The sequence below is a fragment of the Anopheles ziemanni genome, chromosome 2, assembly GCF_943734765.1.
Source record: "Anopheles ziemanni chromosome 2, idAnoZiCoDA_A2_x.2, whole genome shotgun sequence".
Classification (NCBI taxonomy): domain Eukaryota; kingdom Metazoa; phylum Arthropoda; class Insecta; order Diptera; family Culicidae; genus Anopheles; species Anopheles ziemanni.
Genome location: NC_080705.1, coordinates 34,848,256 through 34,866,269, shown reverse-complemented (window position 1 = coordinate 34,866,269; position 18,014 = coordinate 34,848,256). Strand labels below are relative to the sequence as shown.

General features: G+C 45.8%; 1 protein-coding gene across 1 annotated transcript; it reads right to left on the bottom strand.

Moving 5' to 3' along the window:
• Positions 1-1,718: 1,718 nt before the first annotated feature.
• On the bottom strand, positions 1,719-9,587 carry LOC131281295 (protein timeless). Its single transcript, XM_058310572.1, has 14 exons — positions 8,738-9,587; positions 8,277-8,611; positions 7,703-8,220; positions 7,473-7,614; positions 6,535-6,753; positions 6,377-6,445; positions 6,037-6,260; positions 5,771-5,969; positions 5,071-5,701; positions 4,783-4,983; positions 4,401-4,515; positions 3,256-3,321; positions 2,720-2,947; positions 1,719-1,812 (listed from the first exon to the last, which is right to left on the bottom strand). The coding sequence occupies exons 1-14, from the start codon at positions 9,585-9,587 to the stop codon at positions 1,719-1,721; spliced, it is 3,891 nt and encodes a 1,296-aa protein (XP_058166555.1).
• Between the last annotated feature and the right edge of the window lie 8,427 nt (positions 9,588-18,014).

Below are 18,014 nucleotides of genomic sequence, written 5' to 3'. Positions count from 1 at the left end.
TTATTTTAAGAATAAAACACTTAAAATCTTACCCAATCGCACAGTTTCGGAATTGTAGTAGTAAAATACAGCGTTCACTTCCACAAATAACTACATTTATGTTTCTCTTGCTTGTAACTTATCGTATATAATCTTAAAACACACACTACCCTCCCAGAGGATAGCGTGCTGCTTGCTTCCGTGAAGTAGGAAAAGCTCTACATTTTCATCATATTGTGATTGATTTGTTTCGTAAGCTTATCAAACATTGACTCGACAGCCTCATCATCATCTGCGTTAGTCGGGAGCGGACTTCATCCCTTTTCCATTACGAGGCTTGGCCCCGTCTAACAATCTCATTAATTTTCGTTGTTTTCCACTTGCTTTTACGCGTGTCCGCTCACCGGTTCGGCTTCCAAAACGTGGCTGTGTGGAGGATCGAGGAGAAAAAGTTTCGAAACATATATATCCTTTATTTTCCTGTATGCTTATCACCGATGACGGTTCTGACTTTTAGCAAACTTATATAACTCTTATACTGTTTTCCCAAATCCATCATGCGAATGAATCGAACCATCCGAGTTTTGCAGTCTCTGCTGCACCTGTTTTTTACTTTTATTAATTTTTGTTTTTTAAGAAAACTTTCAAAATGCACTTTAATTGGTTCCCCGTTCCTTACAGTCTTTGTAATTTTCCTATTCCTCCCTCCCCAGCACAGCCTTCCAGCATTACACGTTGCGGTACACCTTCGGCTTGCCGGATGAGACACATTAAAAATGGGTAACACAATGTGTCCCAGTGTAAACACGGATTGAATAAAATTCTTAAATCGATAACCATCGCCCATTATTCCCGTGGCCCACTTGCTTCCTTAATCTGTAAACCTTTGCAACACCATTACACTGTCAACGATTTAGTTTTCTCTTTCCGACTGCAACCGATGGCGCAGTTGCAATTTCCAATTTTGTGTTTCAACAGCCGATCGAGAGCAACATCATTAAACATTTAGATACACCTGTTTTGTTTTTTTTTTTGTTTCAAATAGTTTCTTTAGTGCTCAGTGAAGAGAACAACAGACACCATCGAGTACCATCTAATGGCACCTCTAAAGCAGGGGTCAATTTAAAAGGTTACAGTGACCAAATGTTTTAATTAGTTTTGTACTCTTGCAGTACAATTTAGCTTAGCTAACCCACTCTTGGAATGGAACGGTAAATGTTTCGGCTTATCTAAATCTCTACAGTGAGATACAACGTTCGTGCCGTCAATTTCCTAGCGGAGTTTTCGATCCCGTTTTGAACAGGACTAGTTTCATCGAGCGATGCAGACACCGGGTGTTCCCCGCTGTGGGAATTGCACTAGTTTTGCCAGTGGTTTTTGGTTGACATGACATCGGAAATTACATGTGCGTTGTGCAACCAAGGCCGCGCAAAGCAAAATACTGGATGAATGGGATGAAATCCTTCCTTTCTATCTCACCATATTGCATTTCGTGAAACGGGAATCCTTTCCTTTTGATCTGAACTTTTCCATCGCGACGAGTTCGCGTGGAGGAAATGCGACGTAAAAAGTTGTTTCTGGATGTAGTTTCTAACTTAGAACGACAGCATCAAACTGGGAATGGACGAAGCTGATGTGCGGAAATTTGTTTTTCGTATTCCACGGTCCCCTTAATGCCAGCGCCAGCCACCAGGGTTGGGGGGGATGAGCGGCCCATGATTGACATCCGAATATCCTTTCTAGAGTATCGGGGGCACGATGTCGTGTTTGTCGTCCTCGTCGCTCACGTACATACGCGTCAGGTCGGACGCAACGGATGCTGTCTCGCAGGCGCTGGAATGGTGGGGAAAAACAAGGAAAGGTAAAGGGGTTAAAAACAGGGAGGCAGACTAGTGAAAAACGTTCCAATTGCCAAGGTGTTGGAGTGATTAACACCAGTCGCACAAACACACACTTTTACAATCAATTAGGGAAACATTATTTTACAATCCTTCTGCTTCCAGCGTCCGGCGGTGGAAACACGATCAGCAATCAATTATGCTTATGCTTGCGAGCCCGTAAATCACATCGCGTTCAACACGACCGAACCCTGCTACTTGCGGGCTCGATCGTGGAGTCAATCGAATTATTGGAAATAAATCACCATTAAATGAACATTTCAATCCGCGCATGAAACAACATCGGTCACTTCTGGACGTCTGGTTGGAACTCATTCGTTCTTGACTTTGCGAGGGAAGGTCCACTGGGGAAGGGCGGTGGAAAAAACGGTACCTAAACGGACCAACGAGCATGTCCGTCCGATCGATCATTTGACGCGTGAAACGCCACGTGTGATAAATGTGTTTTGATCTCCCCGGAGCTGAAGCGAAAAAATGTTACTTTATGTGAAAGCAAACCCATGTTATGTGAGTCACCACCGAGGGAGGGGGGGTAGGGCCTTCGGAGGCACAGGGGGCTGCGAGGCTGACCTTACACGACGTTACATTGAAGCGAACGGGGCGGCCAATTGCCGAGCTCAAACTGAACTGTTTGGCCGCCCATGTTTGGCCTTCTCGTGCGTGCAGCATAAGACACGTGGCCGGGTAAAACACAAGCAAAGCGAACCGCCGTTCCGACTGGCGGCCACCGCGGCCGAATCGATTCGCACTGGAAAATTGCTCCTCGAGCGAATAGTTTACCCTCGGGCTGATAGTAGGCAGGCGAACTGGCGAACGAAATTCTTGGCCATCGGGAAACCTACCTGACGACGTCGTGCTCCTCCAGCACCGGCACCTCCGAGCAGTCGAGCCCATCGTCGTCCTCCGCCAGCTCGCCGTCGCCGTCGCCGTCGTTTGTCTCGACGATGATCGAAAGGTCGTGCAGCATTTTCGTCGGAACGACCGACTTGCCGGCCAGCGCGGCACTCGGGTGCGTGACGTTTGGCGTCTCGGTGACCTTTGCAGGGCCGGGCAGGTCTAGCTTGCGCTTGCTGCGGAAGCATCGCCGGGCAAATGGGGGAGAGAAGAGAACACAAATCGGATTACAATTAACGCACGCGTTCCGGATCAATCGAAGCAATTAATGGCGCGGATAATGGACCGACTCCCAAAGGAGAGCCAAAATTTCTTCCACAGAAATGAGATACGATTGCCCTTGGTTCGCCTAAATCCCGATTATCGGAACAGGACCACCCCACTTGTGCGCAAGGACGCATCAATTACACTAATGAGTATCCTCCCGTGCGAGCCACCACCCATCACTCATAACTCCTCAAATGTTTCCCTTTCGCCAGCCTACCTTTGGGCTGCCTTGTTTCGCATTACGACGTCCAACCAGTTGCTCGCAATTGCTGGGGCGGCAAATCTGTTTTATGTCGATGAGATGGGGGATGAAAAGATATAGGGAAACGTTATCAATCGCTGGCCCATGGGAAGGGGGCGCAAAGTTTGGCAGCTGGCATTATTTGACGGCATGGTGATAAATGATTGTCTAATAGCGGGCTGAGGGATAAACGGGAGACTCGGGTGAGCGTGGATCCTTCGCCCACGACAAAATGAATGATGAGCTCCGGATAGGTCTAATAGATTAATAAGGTACTTGTTGTTGTGCAAAGTTGTAAGAATATTTGGTACAAAAATCCCTCGCTAGACGAGCTAGAGTTTTCTCGAAAGAAAAATTATCCATTACAAGATGATAAACTAACTTATTCAATAACAAACAAACCTATGCAATTTTAAAAACTTTGTGACTGACTAAAACTGAGAAACATTTCGCTCAGTAGAAGATTATTTCAATGAATAACTGGTTTTGCTAAGGATGTTTCAATGCACTGGTTAGACATCTTATTGAGTGCAGCCAAATATGTAATTTAAGATTAATGAACCACCATATAAATAACTGAATTAAATTGAAAATTTCTTTAATGCAAATTTGATAAAACTAAGATATCATAAACAAGAGTATAAGACATTTAATATTCAACAATAAAGTGGTCTATAAACGCAACTGAATAAAAACAATATCTCCATCATAAATCTGAAATGAGAATCTAAAATGCATTAGTTATGAATGTGCTGCCGTCAAGCAACGCCAGCTGGTTAATCAATGAAACAATGTTCTTATTAGAAATGATTACCAATTACGAAAAACATATTAGTCAATGGTAGAATGTGCATAAAAAACTGGAATATAAATTTTGAAGTGCAAAAAAAAACAAATAAACGCCGTATTCAGATTGACAAAACGAACATGGAACACTAACTAACGAACAAAACTGAAGATAATTTTGAAATGAACGTTTTAAGCGCAGCCGAACGATCCTCGATCCTCCCACACCCACCCCACGCAAATGTGAGGCGAGCCGCGAGGCAGCACCGGCGGCGCGTCCTAAAACGTCAACTGAAAGTAGTTAACCTTAGGGTATGACACTTGGCTAACTGGACCTTGATAATCCAAAGTTCTCTAACCGCGAATCGGTTGGCGGGCAAGGGTCGGCCTTTGGTTGCTTTTCCATCGAGAGCACTTGGTCGAGGTACTTGAGATCGAACTTAAGAATCGCTGCAAGGGGAAAATGGCAGGCATATCAGTAGAAAAGAGAGAAAGAGAGAGAGAGAGAAGGGAAGAGAGAGAGAGATAAAGAGAAAGATAGAGAGAAAAAAGAGAGTGAAAGTAGAAAAAAATGGAAAATAAATAGCAGTAGCGTAGAAGTGTAGCGTCCACCAGGCAGGATGAAGAAAAAATAGATAAAAAAGATATCAGATTAAATTGTCCGCTGAAACACTTGATCTGGCTTCGATCCACCCGACCGGATTTCCGACGGCTTACATTTATCCAGCGGTCCCAGCTTCAGCGCAATGTTGTACAGGATGTCGGCGGTCCAGAACTCGGGGATGCGGACGAACATCTTCTTTGCGTCGGCCGGCAGATGGAACCCGAGCTTGTGAAGCAGCAGAATAAACGGCTGGTAGGACAGTATCGCAAACTGATCCTGATTCCACGGTACCACTGGGATAGATTGCTTTTTCACTGCAGACAAAATAGAACATCCGAGTATAAATGATGCGGTTTTCGAACCGCCATGTGACGCAAACGGCAGAAATGATGTCAACTTACAAATGCAATGGTACGAAACGGGCTCCATGACAACCGCACCGGTGATCCCGCCAACTCCGGCCGCGTTGTTAATGCCGGTGCTCAGCTGATTCAGCCGCACGTAGCAACAATCTAGTAGCCCCTTCTGCAGCCAGGCGATCAGCTTGCCCCGGTTTTCCTTCTGCAAGCGATCCCGCAACACCTGTATGTCGTCGATCGCCTTCGAGGTGGACGCCTTTGGTTCCACGCCGTCGTCCTTCGGCGTGTCGCCCGACGCGACCGAGAGGGCCGGCGTGAGCACGTTGCGCTCGTGGCCCGGATTTTCCACCTTCATCAGCTCGTCGTACTGGGCGCGCGTCACAATGTCCTGCTCGAGCAGCTGCTCGATGATCGAGAGCCGCGTCTTCGGCTGGTTGCCGTTCTCCTGGAAGAGCTTCAGTATGTCCGCCACCAGGCACTTGCTCTGGCGGCATTGGACGTAGTACCAGTGCAGGGAGTCTTTCTCCTCCTGCGTCCAGGTGGCGAGCCGGTGATTGCCGGAAAGGAGCTGCGTACCGATCGCGTCCGGGAGCGTGTTGGAGAGCGTCTTCGGAGCCGGTTGCGGTGTGTTGATGAACTTGTGAATCACGTACTCGATCAAATCGGACCAATCCTAAAGGAGGGCGCTTTTAGACATCACCTTTTCTTTTACACACACACACACATCCTGGCCGATACTTACATCGCACAGCTCATACTCCGTTTCCCAGATCTGGGAGTACGTTTTCAGTATGCTCGGCTGGAACAGCACATTGATCTGTTCCAAGTCTCCGCCCACATGGTGCATCATCGTAAAAATGCAATCATTTACAAACGCGCCATTCTCGCGGAAGTCCTCCAGCAGCAACCCGTACTGGTGCATAATTTCTACCGTCGCAAATCTAATCGTCGAACGTTAGGAGGTTAAACCAGGGGGATCAGTGCACCTTGGGGGATGGAAAAACTTACTGCTTGATATGGCACAGCATATCCTCGGGGGCGCCTTCGCCCGTCTGCTCCCGGACACTGTCGAGCAGCACCAGCAGCGTGTGGTTGGTGACGATCAGGTCCTGCAGGTACTGGCGGCTCTGGATGCTGGGGTTATAGCATCGCAGCAGCAGCACGAACAGGCTCCGCAAATCCTGCGTGGCACTTATCTGCAGCTGCAGGAGCTTGAGCTTTTCTTTGTCCTCCTGTAATTGGCATGTGTTGCAAATAAATAAACGAGCCACTCGTGCCCCCTTCCCGCATTCCCGACCGGATGGAATGTAATTCCTTCCACATAAAGCATAATCCTCCAAAGCCTTACCGTTGAAAGGTGCGTGCTCTTTTTGTACGTATCGAGCGCTTGCAGAAACTCGCGTATTGCCGTAACAACCTGTACAGGATTTTGCCACCGGGCAGTGAAAGAAAAACAAGAATCCATTAGAAGCTCCACTAGGGAAACACATTGAGTCCAAATCTCACCAGATGAATCCTTCGCAGGCACGGCTTAATGTCCATCTCAGCGGTTCTGCTGAGCTGCTCGAGCTGCTCGCATAGCATCACGCCCTCGAACGTCAGGTAGCTGATAATGTCGAAGCACAGCACGGTGTTGATGTGCTCCAGGTCGAGCTCCAGCTGGGTAGCAAACTTCAGGAAGTACGTGACCAGCCAGAAGAAGTGCGACGTATCGATTTGTATTTGCTGGGCGAGTGGAATGAGGGAGGGAAAGTGACGTTTTTCAGAATTAATTTTCTGTTTTCACTAGAAATTTGGATATAATTGAATACATGCGTCCTTTCTAACGACAGACGAATGAAACTTTTGAAGCACAAAATCTCTCCAATAAATTAAATTAAAATATTTTCCGTGTTGCAAATGTCATGGCAATGAAATACATTTTTTCCAAAGGCATGAATTTTATCATCAAAATTTCAATACTGTTCGAAAACGCCTTGTTCTTAATAAATGTTTGTTTTGTTTATCACATCATTGTAGGACAATTTTGTATTTAGAAGATATACATATTTTGATCCATGCACATTCTTTATCGTATGTTCAAGTTTATGTAACAAAATGTATTGTAAATGAAATGTATTTGTTTACTTTATTTATTGAAGGAACTACTTGAACGAAGGAAAGATAATTTGTCCGCTATTATGTTCTGGTTTTCAAAGGAGTACAAACTATTATAATCTTTGACATTTTAATTATGGTCCATTTATGGTAGAGTAAATGTATGTAAAACGTCGTTGTAAAGTGAGCGTTTATGATTTCATACCAATTGAAAGAAAGTGCGCAAGATAATTCGTAAAACGCTGTGTGCCCCGCTGGAAGAACCAACGGAAATGCATATCCTCCGTATTTACCGTAATGACCCTGCGTAATGGTGCCGGCACCTAACCTCGGCAGCGACCACTTACCAAGTCCGACAGCAATTGCATGTGCAGCTCCTGCACCAGATGGCCGTATCCTTTGAGCAGAAAATCGACCGTGAACTCTTTCAGGATGTGCGAAATGTCGTCGTCGGTCGGGACGTGGTGCATCAGGCCCTTCATAGTGATGCTGGTCGGGGTATGAAGCATATGGTTGGTTGGTATGAGTGGGCGTAGGTCAGGGCGGAAAAGGAAAAGTGTACACGCGGAATACCTACATGTTGCTCTTGGCACGCTTCACCAGCTTCTTCCGGCGAAGCTCCTTCTTTTCCTGCGCCGACACCGGATTCCGCTGCTTGTTGGCCGCATTGAAGCGTTGCTTCTGGTTCGTCGGCGGCTTCTGGTGCATGGGCTTACGGTGCGGGCAATCGTCTTCGTTACTCGACGTCGAGATGGACTCCTTCTCGACCTGCGTCCCGTAGCCGCAGTCGGAGTTTTCCGACAGCATCTGGCCCTGCTTTTGCTGCTGTGGCTGTTGCTGTTGCTGCTGGGTTGTCGCTCCCGAGCTGGGAGTGTTCTGCTGTTGCTGCCGTTGGTTCGGCGGTGATTGGTTCTGCTGCAATTGACTCGCGGCCAGTTCCTGCTCGATCGAACCCAATCCATTTTCCGATCCCTCGCTGCCGTCGACCGACTGCAGGTCCTTGGTCGGGCTGTCCAGGGGCAGCGGTTGCGCAGCGAACGTTACTCCACCTGTACCCATCGAGTCAAGGCCCTTACCGCACTTGGACTTTTTGGTCTGCAACAAAAAAGTTAATAAATTAAAAACCCAGCACAGTGCGAACGAGAACATACGAAATTTCGGCCAACTTCCTGCGCGTCTGAGTGACCGCCCGGGGTCCTCCCGTGGTCACCATGGTGGTGTCGCGGTCCGGAGAACGCCGATGACGGCTTGCTGCTACCGCCGCAGCTGCTGCCGAGGCTGTTGCTGCCGCTCCCGGTGCTGCTGCCCCCGCACCCGCTGCTGCAGCTGCCGCCCGGCGAAACCGACCCCTGGTGGTACAGCTGGTGCGACTTGATCGCGCGCGACAGTATGATCTGCGTCGGGTAGTCGGCCACCATGCGCGTCCCCTGGCCGGACGGCTCGCACGAACACTCCTTGCTCATGGTCGATGGCATCTTGCCACTGCCTAAAATGCAAATAGCGTTCATAAGTCCTGTGGCCGGTTCAATGTTGTCGGTGGGTCGGTGCTGCTTCCGCCGCTGCCGTTGCGGCGCGGAAACGAACCGTCCCCAGGGCGGCCGTGGACATTCACCATTGTCGGACGAGTCGGACGTCGGGTCGGAGGTGAGCATCGGGCTCGAGTCGCCGCTGCACTGCTTCGGCGGCGAGGTGTTGCTCTCGTTGTCCTCCGAGCTCTCGGACAGCGTCGACTCGAACCACAGGTTCAGCAGCTTCTGCAGCGTGCTGATGTGCTGATCCTTGTACATCAGCGCCACCAGCTGCGCCATCGTGACGCCCCAGTAGGCCCGCTGCGGGCAGGACATCAGGTAGATCAGCAGCTTGTCGATGCTCTGCGTGAACAGGTTCCAGATGATCTGGTTCTGGAAGGAGGTATTGTGCGCGGCATGCGAACCCCCCGGGCCCATCTCCGGCACGTGCAGGATGTTGCGCAGCAGCAGCAGACAGTTGTTGACGCTGTCGCACTGCTGCAGCGAGAGCTTCGAGTCGCGCTCCAGGTTGCCCTTCATGTAGTCGATGACCGCCTTGGTCGACTTCCAGTCGGTGAACGCTTCCTTGCTCGTGATCAGCAGCTTGTTCAGCTCGAAGATCGTGTGCCGGCCGATCTCGGACGAGGACACCAGGTCCACCGGCAGCAGACACTCGATCGGCACGGTCAGGTTGACCAGCAGCCGGATCGTGGTGTCGACGATCTTCGCATCCTTCGCGTTCACCAGCAGCGGCAGGATGTCGTTCTTGACATTCTGCCCGAACCCGATCGCCCGGCGGAACGTTCGCAGGGTCGCATCCTCCACCGCTAGCTTGCAGATGATCTCCTCCAGCGTGACCAAGCAGTCCTCACTCACTTTGTACACATCGCCGACGTAGCTGCCCAGCGAGCCGAACGTGCTGTTGATCTGCGGGTTCGCTAGCAGCCATTCCATGCTTCAACCTGTGTTCCGTTCACACGGCTCCGTGGCGAAGATGATGGTAATGGGAAAAGGGAAGCTTCTCGTCAAGCCTCTTGCTTATGACGATGAGATGATCGGTTGGTGATATGAGAAGGGTTTCGTTTTCCCGACCTTTCTAGGCGTCCTTCGCCGGGTAATTTATACGTGAGTGGGAGAAAAAACTATGGGAGCAAGGATGTGTTTGATGGAAACGAGGTTTAGCATCCATTCGGTCCGTTTGCTAAAAGAAATTGACGAAAGAAAAGGTGAAAATAGAACCAAAACAAACAAAAACGGAATGTAAAGCATTATACTAAAACCAGTATTTTGAACATGGAAAATATATTTATATTCAGACACATCAACCGTTTGACGTAACACGAGTTTGGTGTTAGAGCTAGCACTTCACTTTCCACTGCCCCAACCACCTTACCTTGCCGGTTATTTTTAGTATCTATGAGATCTAAATTTATTGCCAACGTTCAAAATTTCATCTCGAATGTTTCTTTCAGGCGCACGGTTGTAACAAATGAAACATATAACGTTAATGCCAAATCTTACGTCATACACTTTAAGGTAAGGTCTCTTCACAGAATAAAACAAGTAACTTAGAAAGCTGTACACTGGAGGAAACAAAACTAGCACCACCCTGTTTTTTGCCAATATTTTTTAAATTCCAATAATACCGGAGCTTTATCCAGTTTGGCACGTTATTTCAATCAGTTTCACAACTTTCTAGTGGATTACGATCGTATTAATGTGGACTAATAACGTTAAAGCCAAATAATTCATGAAACGGGGAGGAAATAAAAATAGCACCACTTTGGTTGTTTGTTAATAACGTTAAAGCCAAATAATTCATGAAACGGGGAGGAAATAAAAATAGCACCACTTTGGTTGTTTGTTCAGCAATTGAAGATATTTCAAGAAAGAATAATTTAAGATGGGTTTACAAGATATAAGTAGTTAGTATGAAACCCAAACTATAGAAATTAAATTTTATTAGTCGTGTGTTCTTTGATTTTTCAAGTCATTTAGAAGAATTGGGTCAGGAACAGCATCGCTTCGTTAAAACCGAGCTAAACATCAATACTGACCATGGTACAGCTCTCTATTTCCTGAAAACTGGTCTTGAAAATTTTCCGATTACATACTTGTTTCCTCCAGTGTAGGAAGGACTTATGTGCTACGTTGGAACATATTGTGACTCAGTGTCGCTCACATCACTGAGCGAGAAAGTGTAGATAACAGTTCCTCGCGCCCGTTCCTCGCAGGTAAGCTAGCATAGATTGATAACAGAGTGCCGATGTGTGCATATAATCGATAATATGAAGCACAGAGCTTAGTTAGTCAATTTCCACCCCCAATGGATGCCAACCCACTGTTACGTTAACGCACATTGACCTTTTTTCGGTGGAATAGTACTCCTCCAGGAACTTTGTGAAACCTTACCAGCGTAGCTAATCCTGTTCCACCGTTTTCCATTTCATTTCCGTTCCCGTGTATCGATGGCCAATACAGAGTCAATTCTTGTGGGTTTATACTACAGAGCACATGGCATTGCGAAGTTGGCAACGTGTCTATATAGCTGGTGCTAGGCAAAATAAAAAAAAACTAACCACAGTAGAAGAATTATTGCGAGCATTGGAGCACAATAATTTAATCATCCTATCGGAATATGTATATTTTCGCTTTCCATGACCTCCGGATTATTCCATGAATTTGGACTGACCAAGCCCAATCGAGTTTACGCCTGCTTCTTTTCGCATAAATTGCCACCCGCATGGCACTTTTTACTTTTACCATCAAATGTGCTAACAATAATGTGTAGGGCGGTCGTTGGTGAGTTTCCGCTTTTCCGGTACGAAAGTTTCTTTTCGACGCAACGACGGGAAAAGAATCTCGGCAGAAACTTTCTTCTTTCACACTCTACTCTTTGTTGCTAGGTTCCAAGAATTCATCAACGACCGAGATTCCGAGCAACAATCCGCCAGGGTGGTGGTGTTGTTCAGCAACTTGACAAGAGCTGAAATTAACCACCGCCTGCTCGGTCGGCATCCAAATAAAGCAACCCGATGGTGTCCGCTAACAACTTCCGGAGGACAATTTGATTGGCTTCAGTACTCGTGGAAAGTTCCTGCCCTCTCGGAGGGACAGGCAAACAGGTGACCCTTTCATTTTATCCCGGTGCACGCTTTCATCCCACTTGATCACGTTGGTGGACGGAAAATAGCAACAGATGATGTCGGGCAACACTTTTTCTGCCCTCTCGTGAGCCTCGTGTTACGATAGGAAACTTGCTGTCAGCACCTGCAATGAAAAATTTTAGCCAAGGAAAAACAAGCAGGCGTGGGGGCATTCATGCCAAAGTTGAAAATATGCTCAGAGCTCTTTTAGAACCAGGAGAAGAATTAAAATACTTCTTTTATTGTGGCAATACTGTCCGTGGCGTTTAATTTTTTCCTTCAGTTTCGCTTGCTTTCTACCACAAAGAGAAAACTTTCAAATGTCACCCTGTCACCACTGGAAGCTGTTGTTTGTGAGCGGTGCTTTATTTCCCTTTTGTCGCTAAATATGAGTTGAACCTAGGCAACGGGCACGTTTCGATGCAATTAGACTGGCTGTGTAACGGTAGAACAATTTTTACAGCTTCCGTTTACTAAGAGCATATGCATGTATGTAATCACCTTGTCCTGGTTGCTATGATGAAGGTAGGTTCTGGGACAAAACGGTCCTGAAACGACACATGGAAAATGCTATGGAATTTCGTTTTTTCCAACAAATCTCATTTTTCCATGACAATACGATGTATTCTGAAACAGTTCCCTATCAAACATCATTCGGTTTAACGGGACCGTATGCATCTATGAAAAAATAGTAAACGTTTTTGTTTCTCTCAATTGTTTCTGTTTCAGTACTATTGAGTCATACTGTAGGTCACAAAGATAACCTCCTTCCACATTCCCATGCAATCATTGCTTTTCTGACATTTGCATGTCTAATCCTCAAACAGTCAAGTATGATTTTCTAGTAAATATTGCACTTATTTGATCCTACATTCGCACATAGAATACAGCAAACTGTAACAAAAACTGTTTGCAATTTTGCATCAAACCTGTAGCTCGTTGAAATAAATTCTGGACAATTCAACCAGCTTATATTAGCACTCAGTTGGTAACTCAAGGGTTCGAGAAAAAAGTATTATGAAGCATATAAAGTTTCACGTTTAGATCGACTTTGCTCGTGTTGTTCTGAGAGAGTGAGATATCCACAACATAGCAAAAAGTTTAAAGTTAAAATATTAAAGCACTTTCCCACAACGCCGTATTAATTTCATCAGGAAACGGACTGGGGACGCACAAAAAAACCCTCCTGGTGTATGTAATGGGCTCGTGTATGCTAATTGACGAAGATAAGTTTTCACAATGTACTCCAAAATAAACATAAAACAGCTACAGATGTAATTAATGTTCTTCAAGAACCCTATCCTTGGATCTAATTTTTCCCTCCTTTTTTGTACTGCAAAATTGGTTTCATACATGCAAGCTATAAATAATACTTCGTTTCCCAGAGAAAAGCTCTTTCTTATGCAACTGAATATAAACACGTCAGGATGATTGACGTCACGTTGATGGGTAATGAAAATGTATTGGTTGGTAAATACTTTTCACGACAGCATGATGTACTCAGTAATTGTTTTTCTAATCACATGGGAGGTGGAAACCATTACCTTCCTAACGCACCTCTTCTTCACCCCCAGCCACCACCACCACACCATAAATGATCAATTTTACGCATTTAATAGAGAACATCAACCTTTGGTTAAAGGACAAATTAACAAACTTTGACCAATAAATCACCAATAGGATCAATAAATTGTCAGCAAGAGACCAGTTCCTAATTTTTGCCATTTGCGCGAGAAATAAATTATCTACCAACCGCAGACCGCGTCTCGTATCGTTCGGAGAAAGGAGACTGTATTTCCCTTCTTCTTTTCTCCCACCTCTGCCCTTCCATTCCTTCCAGTGGGATGAATCGATATCGGTGTCCGCTTCTGCCCACAGGCCAAACCACATTTATGCGTAACCGTCCAGCCCAGTTTGGGCGATGATGCCGAAGGAAGGAGGGCGGATGTGTGTCACGTTTTTGCTACAGTCGCCGGTCGTCGGTCGCCCTATCGATGCTAATGGTGGCCGAAGCACCCATTCCGAATGACACCGATCGCCGAACGATGGAAGGCAGGCGGGGAACAAGTGGGCATTCGGGGGTGCCGCCATGTGGAAGATGCTGAGCAACTGTCTTGCCATATCCTGTGGCCGGCATTGTTCTACACAGTTTTCGTAATGTCGGGTTTGATTTTCTTTGAATATCTTTTGCATCTATGCATGACCGTGTGAATTTCGGCTTGCAACAATTTGTGTAAGAAAGGGACATGACAGCCTGTCTGTCTGTGTCCATTGGACTGGGTTTTTAAACAGTTGGACTTTTCTACATTGTCATTGTATTGTATCCGTCAATTTTCAGCTTCTTTCTCATCGTTGATCTGTAAAGGATCATGTTTTTAAAAATACCATACTATTTTTTTCATTTCCTTGCACAATTATTGCCTGCAGCACGAACGGAAACAACTTCGAAGTCAACCAGTTGATTACGCCCAGCACCGGCAAGGTGACGCAATGAAAAAGGTTAAGAGCGCAAAAGCAACAATCGTTTGTTTGAATTTATAAAATTGTCCAGCACCATAACCTCAAATGAAATTAGCGGAATCCTGCTAACAACTTTAGCTGTGGCTTCCATTTTCCGTCCAGGATGTCGGTCGTTCAGTCAAGCGATTCCATTTGCATTTTTTCGTTTTCCTTCCCCTTCAGGAGAGCAAGGAAGGGCTATAAAAGGACCTCGTAGGAAATCTAAAGGGAATTATTGTTGCGTAAAGCCAGCGGCAACTTTTCCGCCTACACAGTCGGTGGTGGAATGTAAAAAAATGACTTATTTTTTACTTTTTAACTTCTGTTGAAAACATTCCTGTTGGTCGTAGGATGATATAAATGAATCGTAACATGCAGATATATCCTTTGAAGTGTGTCGATGTTAAAATAGAAAACTGTTGGCAAAAACAGCCAATTTTAGACAGGTTGGAAAACTGCAACATTATTTCTTTTTAATTTCAAAGAAGAAAACGACCGTTAGCAGTTTCATCCCCACGAAGGGACAGATGATTTCAGAAAAGTAACAACATCATTGTTTGTTTCAAAACGTTAGTTTAAAATTTTATTTTGTTTTGTCTACCGCTAAGAACCTCTTTTTATTTTTAGTTTATCTTTTTCCTGTGCAGTCTGTTTCCTCCCAACAGAAATAAGCAAAATAATTTAGTAAATGTACAAGATCGTTAAAAAACCTTTTTCTCAAATTCAGCTTTAGGTTATGAACGTAAAAACGTTTGTTCCTGAAAAGATTTCAAACTAGCTCTTAATGGTTAATTGGTTTATTGACATACATCAACTTTACCGTTTAATTTTTGAAATCCAAGCAACATTTAAAGGCTGAATGCTTTATAACGTTACTTGAAATCTATGAAAGAATAGGATGTAATTACGAATAGTTGTAGATTTATTTGCATGATTAAAATCATTTGTTAACCACTAAAAGTGACTCGTTTTCTTCGGAACAATCCATCCATTAGTAACAGTCGTTCGTTACACAACCGATCGAACGCTCGTGCAAATACGCACGGAATGGTTGTAGAAAACGTGCCTAGTGGCGGCTCCTCCACCACTGAAAACACTAGGCCAGACATGTGCACTTACCTGCATTTGCTTCCACTTCACCGGAGAGGGTTTGTGTTTGTGTAGTAGGCACCACCGGGGACGTATCGATGTTAATGGCGTCGTCGGATATTCTCCGACCGTCGCCTTTGTGTTATAGCTGTTTGCGTCCTGCTACCCTTACTCCGCTGGCCGATGACGTTAGAACCGTTTGTGTTCACTACTTTTCACTAAGCACAAGCGACGGCAGTCTATTGCGCCCTATCTATTTTCCCAAGGGAAAGGAAAACTGGCCGACCAAGGGGGAGGAGGACGGTCGCTGCGTCCACGCACTGGTGCACGTTTTGTTTGCCGTCGAGACTTGATAAGGTTTCACCGTTGCCGTCGGATGATCGATTGTGAGCGCGTTCGAACGTAACCGTCGTCGTCGGAACGACTAACTGTGGAACTGCTAGTGTACACTCCTCCGTGGACATACAGACACACACAGTGTGCAACGTGATTCCACACCACCTCCACTGTCACCTCGCACTTCTCGTTGACCCCGTTGAGTGATTTGATCTAACCGATCTTTTCGCTCGCTTCCACGACTATCTCGTGGTGGACGTAGTGGATTTGATAATCCCACTTTGTTTTTTTTTTCTTATTGTGTGTTAGTAGCTGCACGAGATGCCGTCGGCGTAAAGCGATTCATTAGAACTGCACCGCACGCATATGCATATAACGATGCGCTCAAGGTGAAATGCACCGCACAAACACAATCACTTGCATCTACGATGGTTGAGGGGAGCTCTGCTACTACGACGCACTTCAAATGCACTTTCGTATTAAACTATTTGCCTCGGTTGCCAGCGCACACAACACTTGCTGAGCCCGGTTCGCCGAAGGGCGTGTATCGTTATTGCACTTTCCGTGTATAAATTGAAACAGCATTTTTCAAACGGGTTTATCCCCCGGATTAACGTTCACTTGAAAATTATCTTTATATTATTAAATCTCAAAATCACCCCTAGAACACTGTTCTCAAACAAGCCTTAACCTTGCCGTGTGTTTCTGCTTCCGCTTCGGACGACGTGCGATGCGCAACTGACGGCCTAGTGAAGCAACCGGATACGGCAAACAAGTCAACTGCTGGAGTGCTGGAGAAATTCTACACGCAACCGTCAGCGATGGTCGGTTGAAATTGAATGACGACCGTTCGGGTACGGGATCCCGAACGGTTCGAGCGTTTCCGGCCGGAGGATAATGTACACGGAACCAAGGATTGTGTGCGAGAGAGTGCGACAGCTTATGGAAAACCAAGCAACACTAGAGGCGCGCGGGCATCCGCCAGCCAGCCAGCCAGCCGGAAGCCTAACCAAAGGTTTGAGCGAGAGAGCGCCATACAGGACGCAATAGGAATAATCCGGTGGCCTATTTACGTATCGCCCTAGAGAGTTCTTGATCGGTTAAACAATATGTTTTAATGAGAAAATATGAAATATTTTAAAAAATAATTCCATAAACCAATTTTACAGAAGGATTTGTTTTTACAATCTTTATATTGCAGTTAAATATCATATTCACTGAAAAGTATTCTACCGCCACGGAGACAACAATTAACATTAGGACATTTTGGAAACTATCCTTTAATAATTTCTTCCGGTTTAGGTTAATGCTGTGCCTGTCTCATCGTTACTTATAAAAAGTAACAAGAACTGATAAATTCAAAATAAATAACTTACTAAAAAAATTACTACGATATTTACGACTGACATTGTTATTAAAAATACCTTTTTTTGATTTTAAGCGCCTTCGTGTATGAAAGTACACTCATTAAAATAATAAAAATATGTTTTACTCAAACTGTTGGTTACGTAAAAAAACATTTCAAATGTGAAAACCGAAAGAGTGGGGTAAGAAGCTCAGAGCTTTAGCTATTCCGAAATTCTTTACCAACACTCATTACTTTCTTTCTTCATCCGCTCATTTGTGCATCGTAATGTTTGCATAATTTGGACAATCCGTAATGTTTTATTCAGTCGTCGGACTGCGGTTTAAAATTCCAGTACCTTCGATACTTGGTCTGGAGATCAACTTTATTCTACTACTATTAGCAAATGCAAATACAGGCACAATGGGATTGCTACCGTTTTGAGCCTCGTATCCTACGATGGCAGAGGACAGTAACGGCACCAACCCGCAAGCCGTATGGCCAGCATCCGATGTACGATGTACATAACCCGATGCGTATACAAAACATAACGCCCAACACACCGAACACGGTCCGCACCAATACCGCCCCAACGCCGGCCTGTGTTCGAATGAAGCACGTGGGCCGGCAACGTGCGATCGGGCAAGTTCATGTTTCTGATCGCCATACCCCAACCGCGTCTGCCCCCTTGCCAACCGGTTCCTACGACTCGAGCGATACGAAACCCGAGCCGAAGATTGTATACATGGGCGTAAAGTTGGCTGGGAAACTTACCCACTGTCATTGTACACAGCCAGAGTGGGTGGCGGGTGTTGCTGGGATCCTGGCGGGTGGTTGCCGCCAGTAGGCTCCATCACGCACACACATTTGCACGTGCGGGCCGAGCCAAAAGAAAATGAAAACAACCTGAGCGACGGCAACTTTTAGACCGCAACCGGGAAAAACCATGCTGCCATGGCACATGGC

Excerpts from the sequence above, each read along its gene's own strand:
- LOC131281295 (XM_058310572.1), bottom strand. The coding sequence starts at position 9,587 with ATGGAATGGCTGCTAGCGAACCCGCAGATCAACAGCACGTTCGGCTCG. Across the intron at positions 7,615-7,702 it reads AAGCGTGCCAAGAGCAACAT|CATCACTATGAAGGGCCTGA; the intron begins GTAGGTATTCCG and ends TACCCCGACCAG. Across the intron at positions 6,446-6,534 it reads GCCTGCGAAGGATTCATCTG|GTTGTTACGGCAATACGCGA; the intron begins GTGAGATTTGGA and ends AATCCTGTACAG.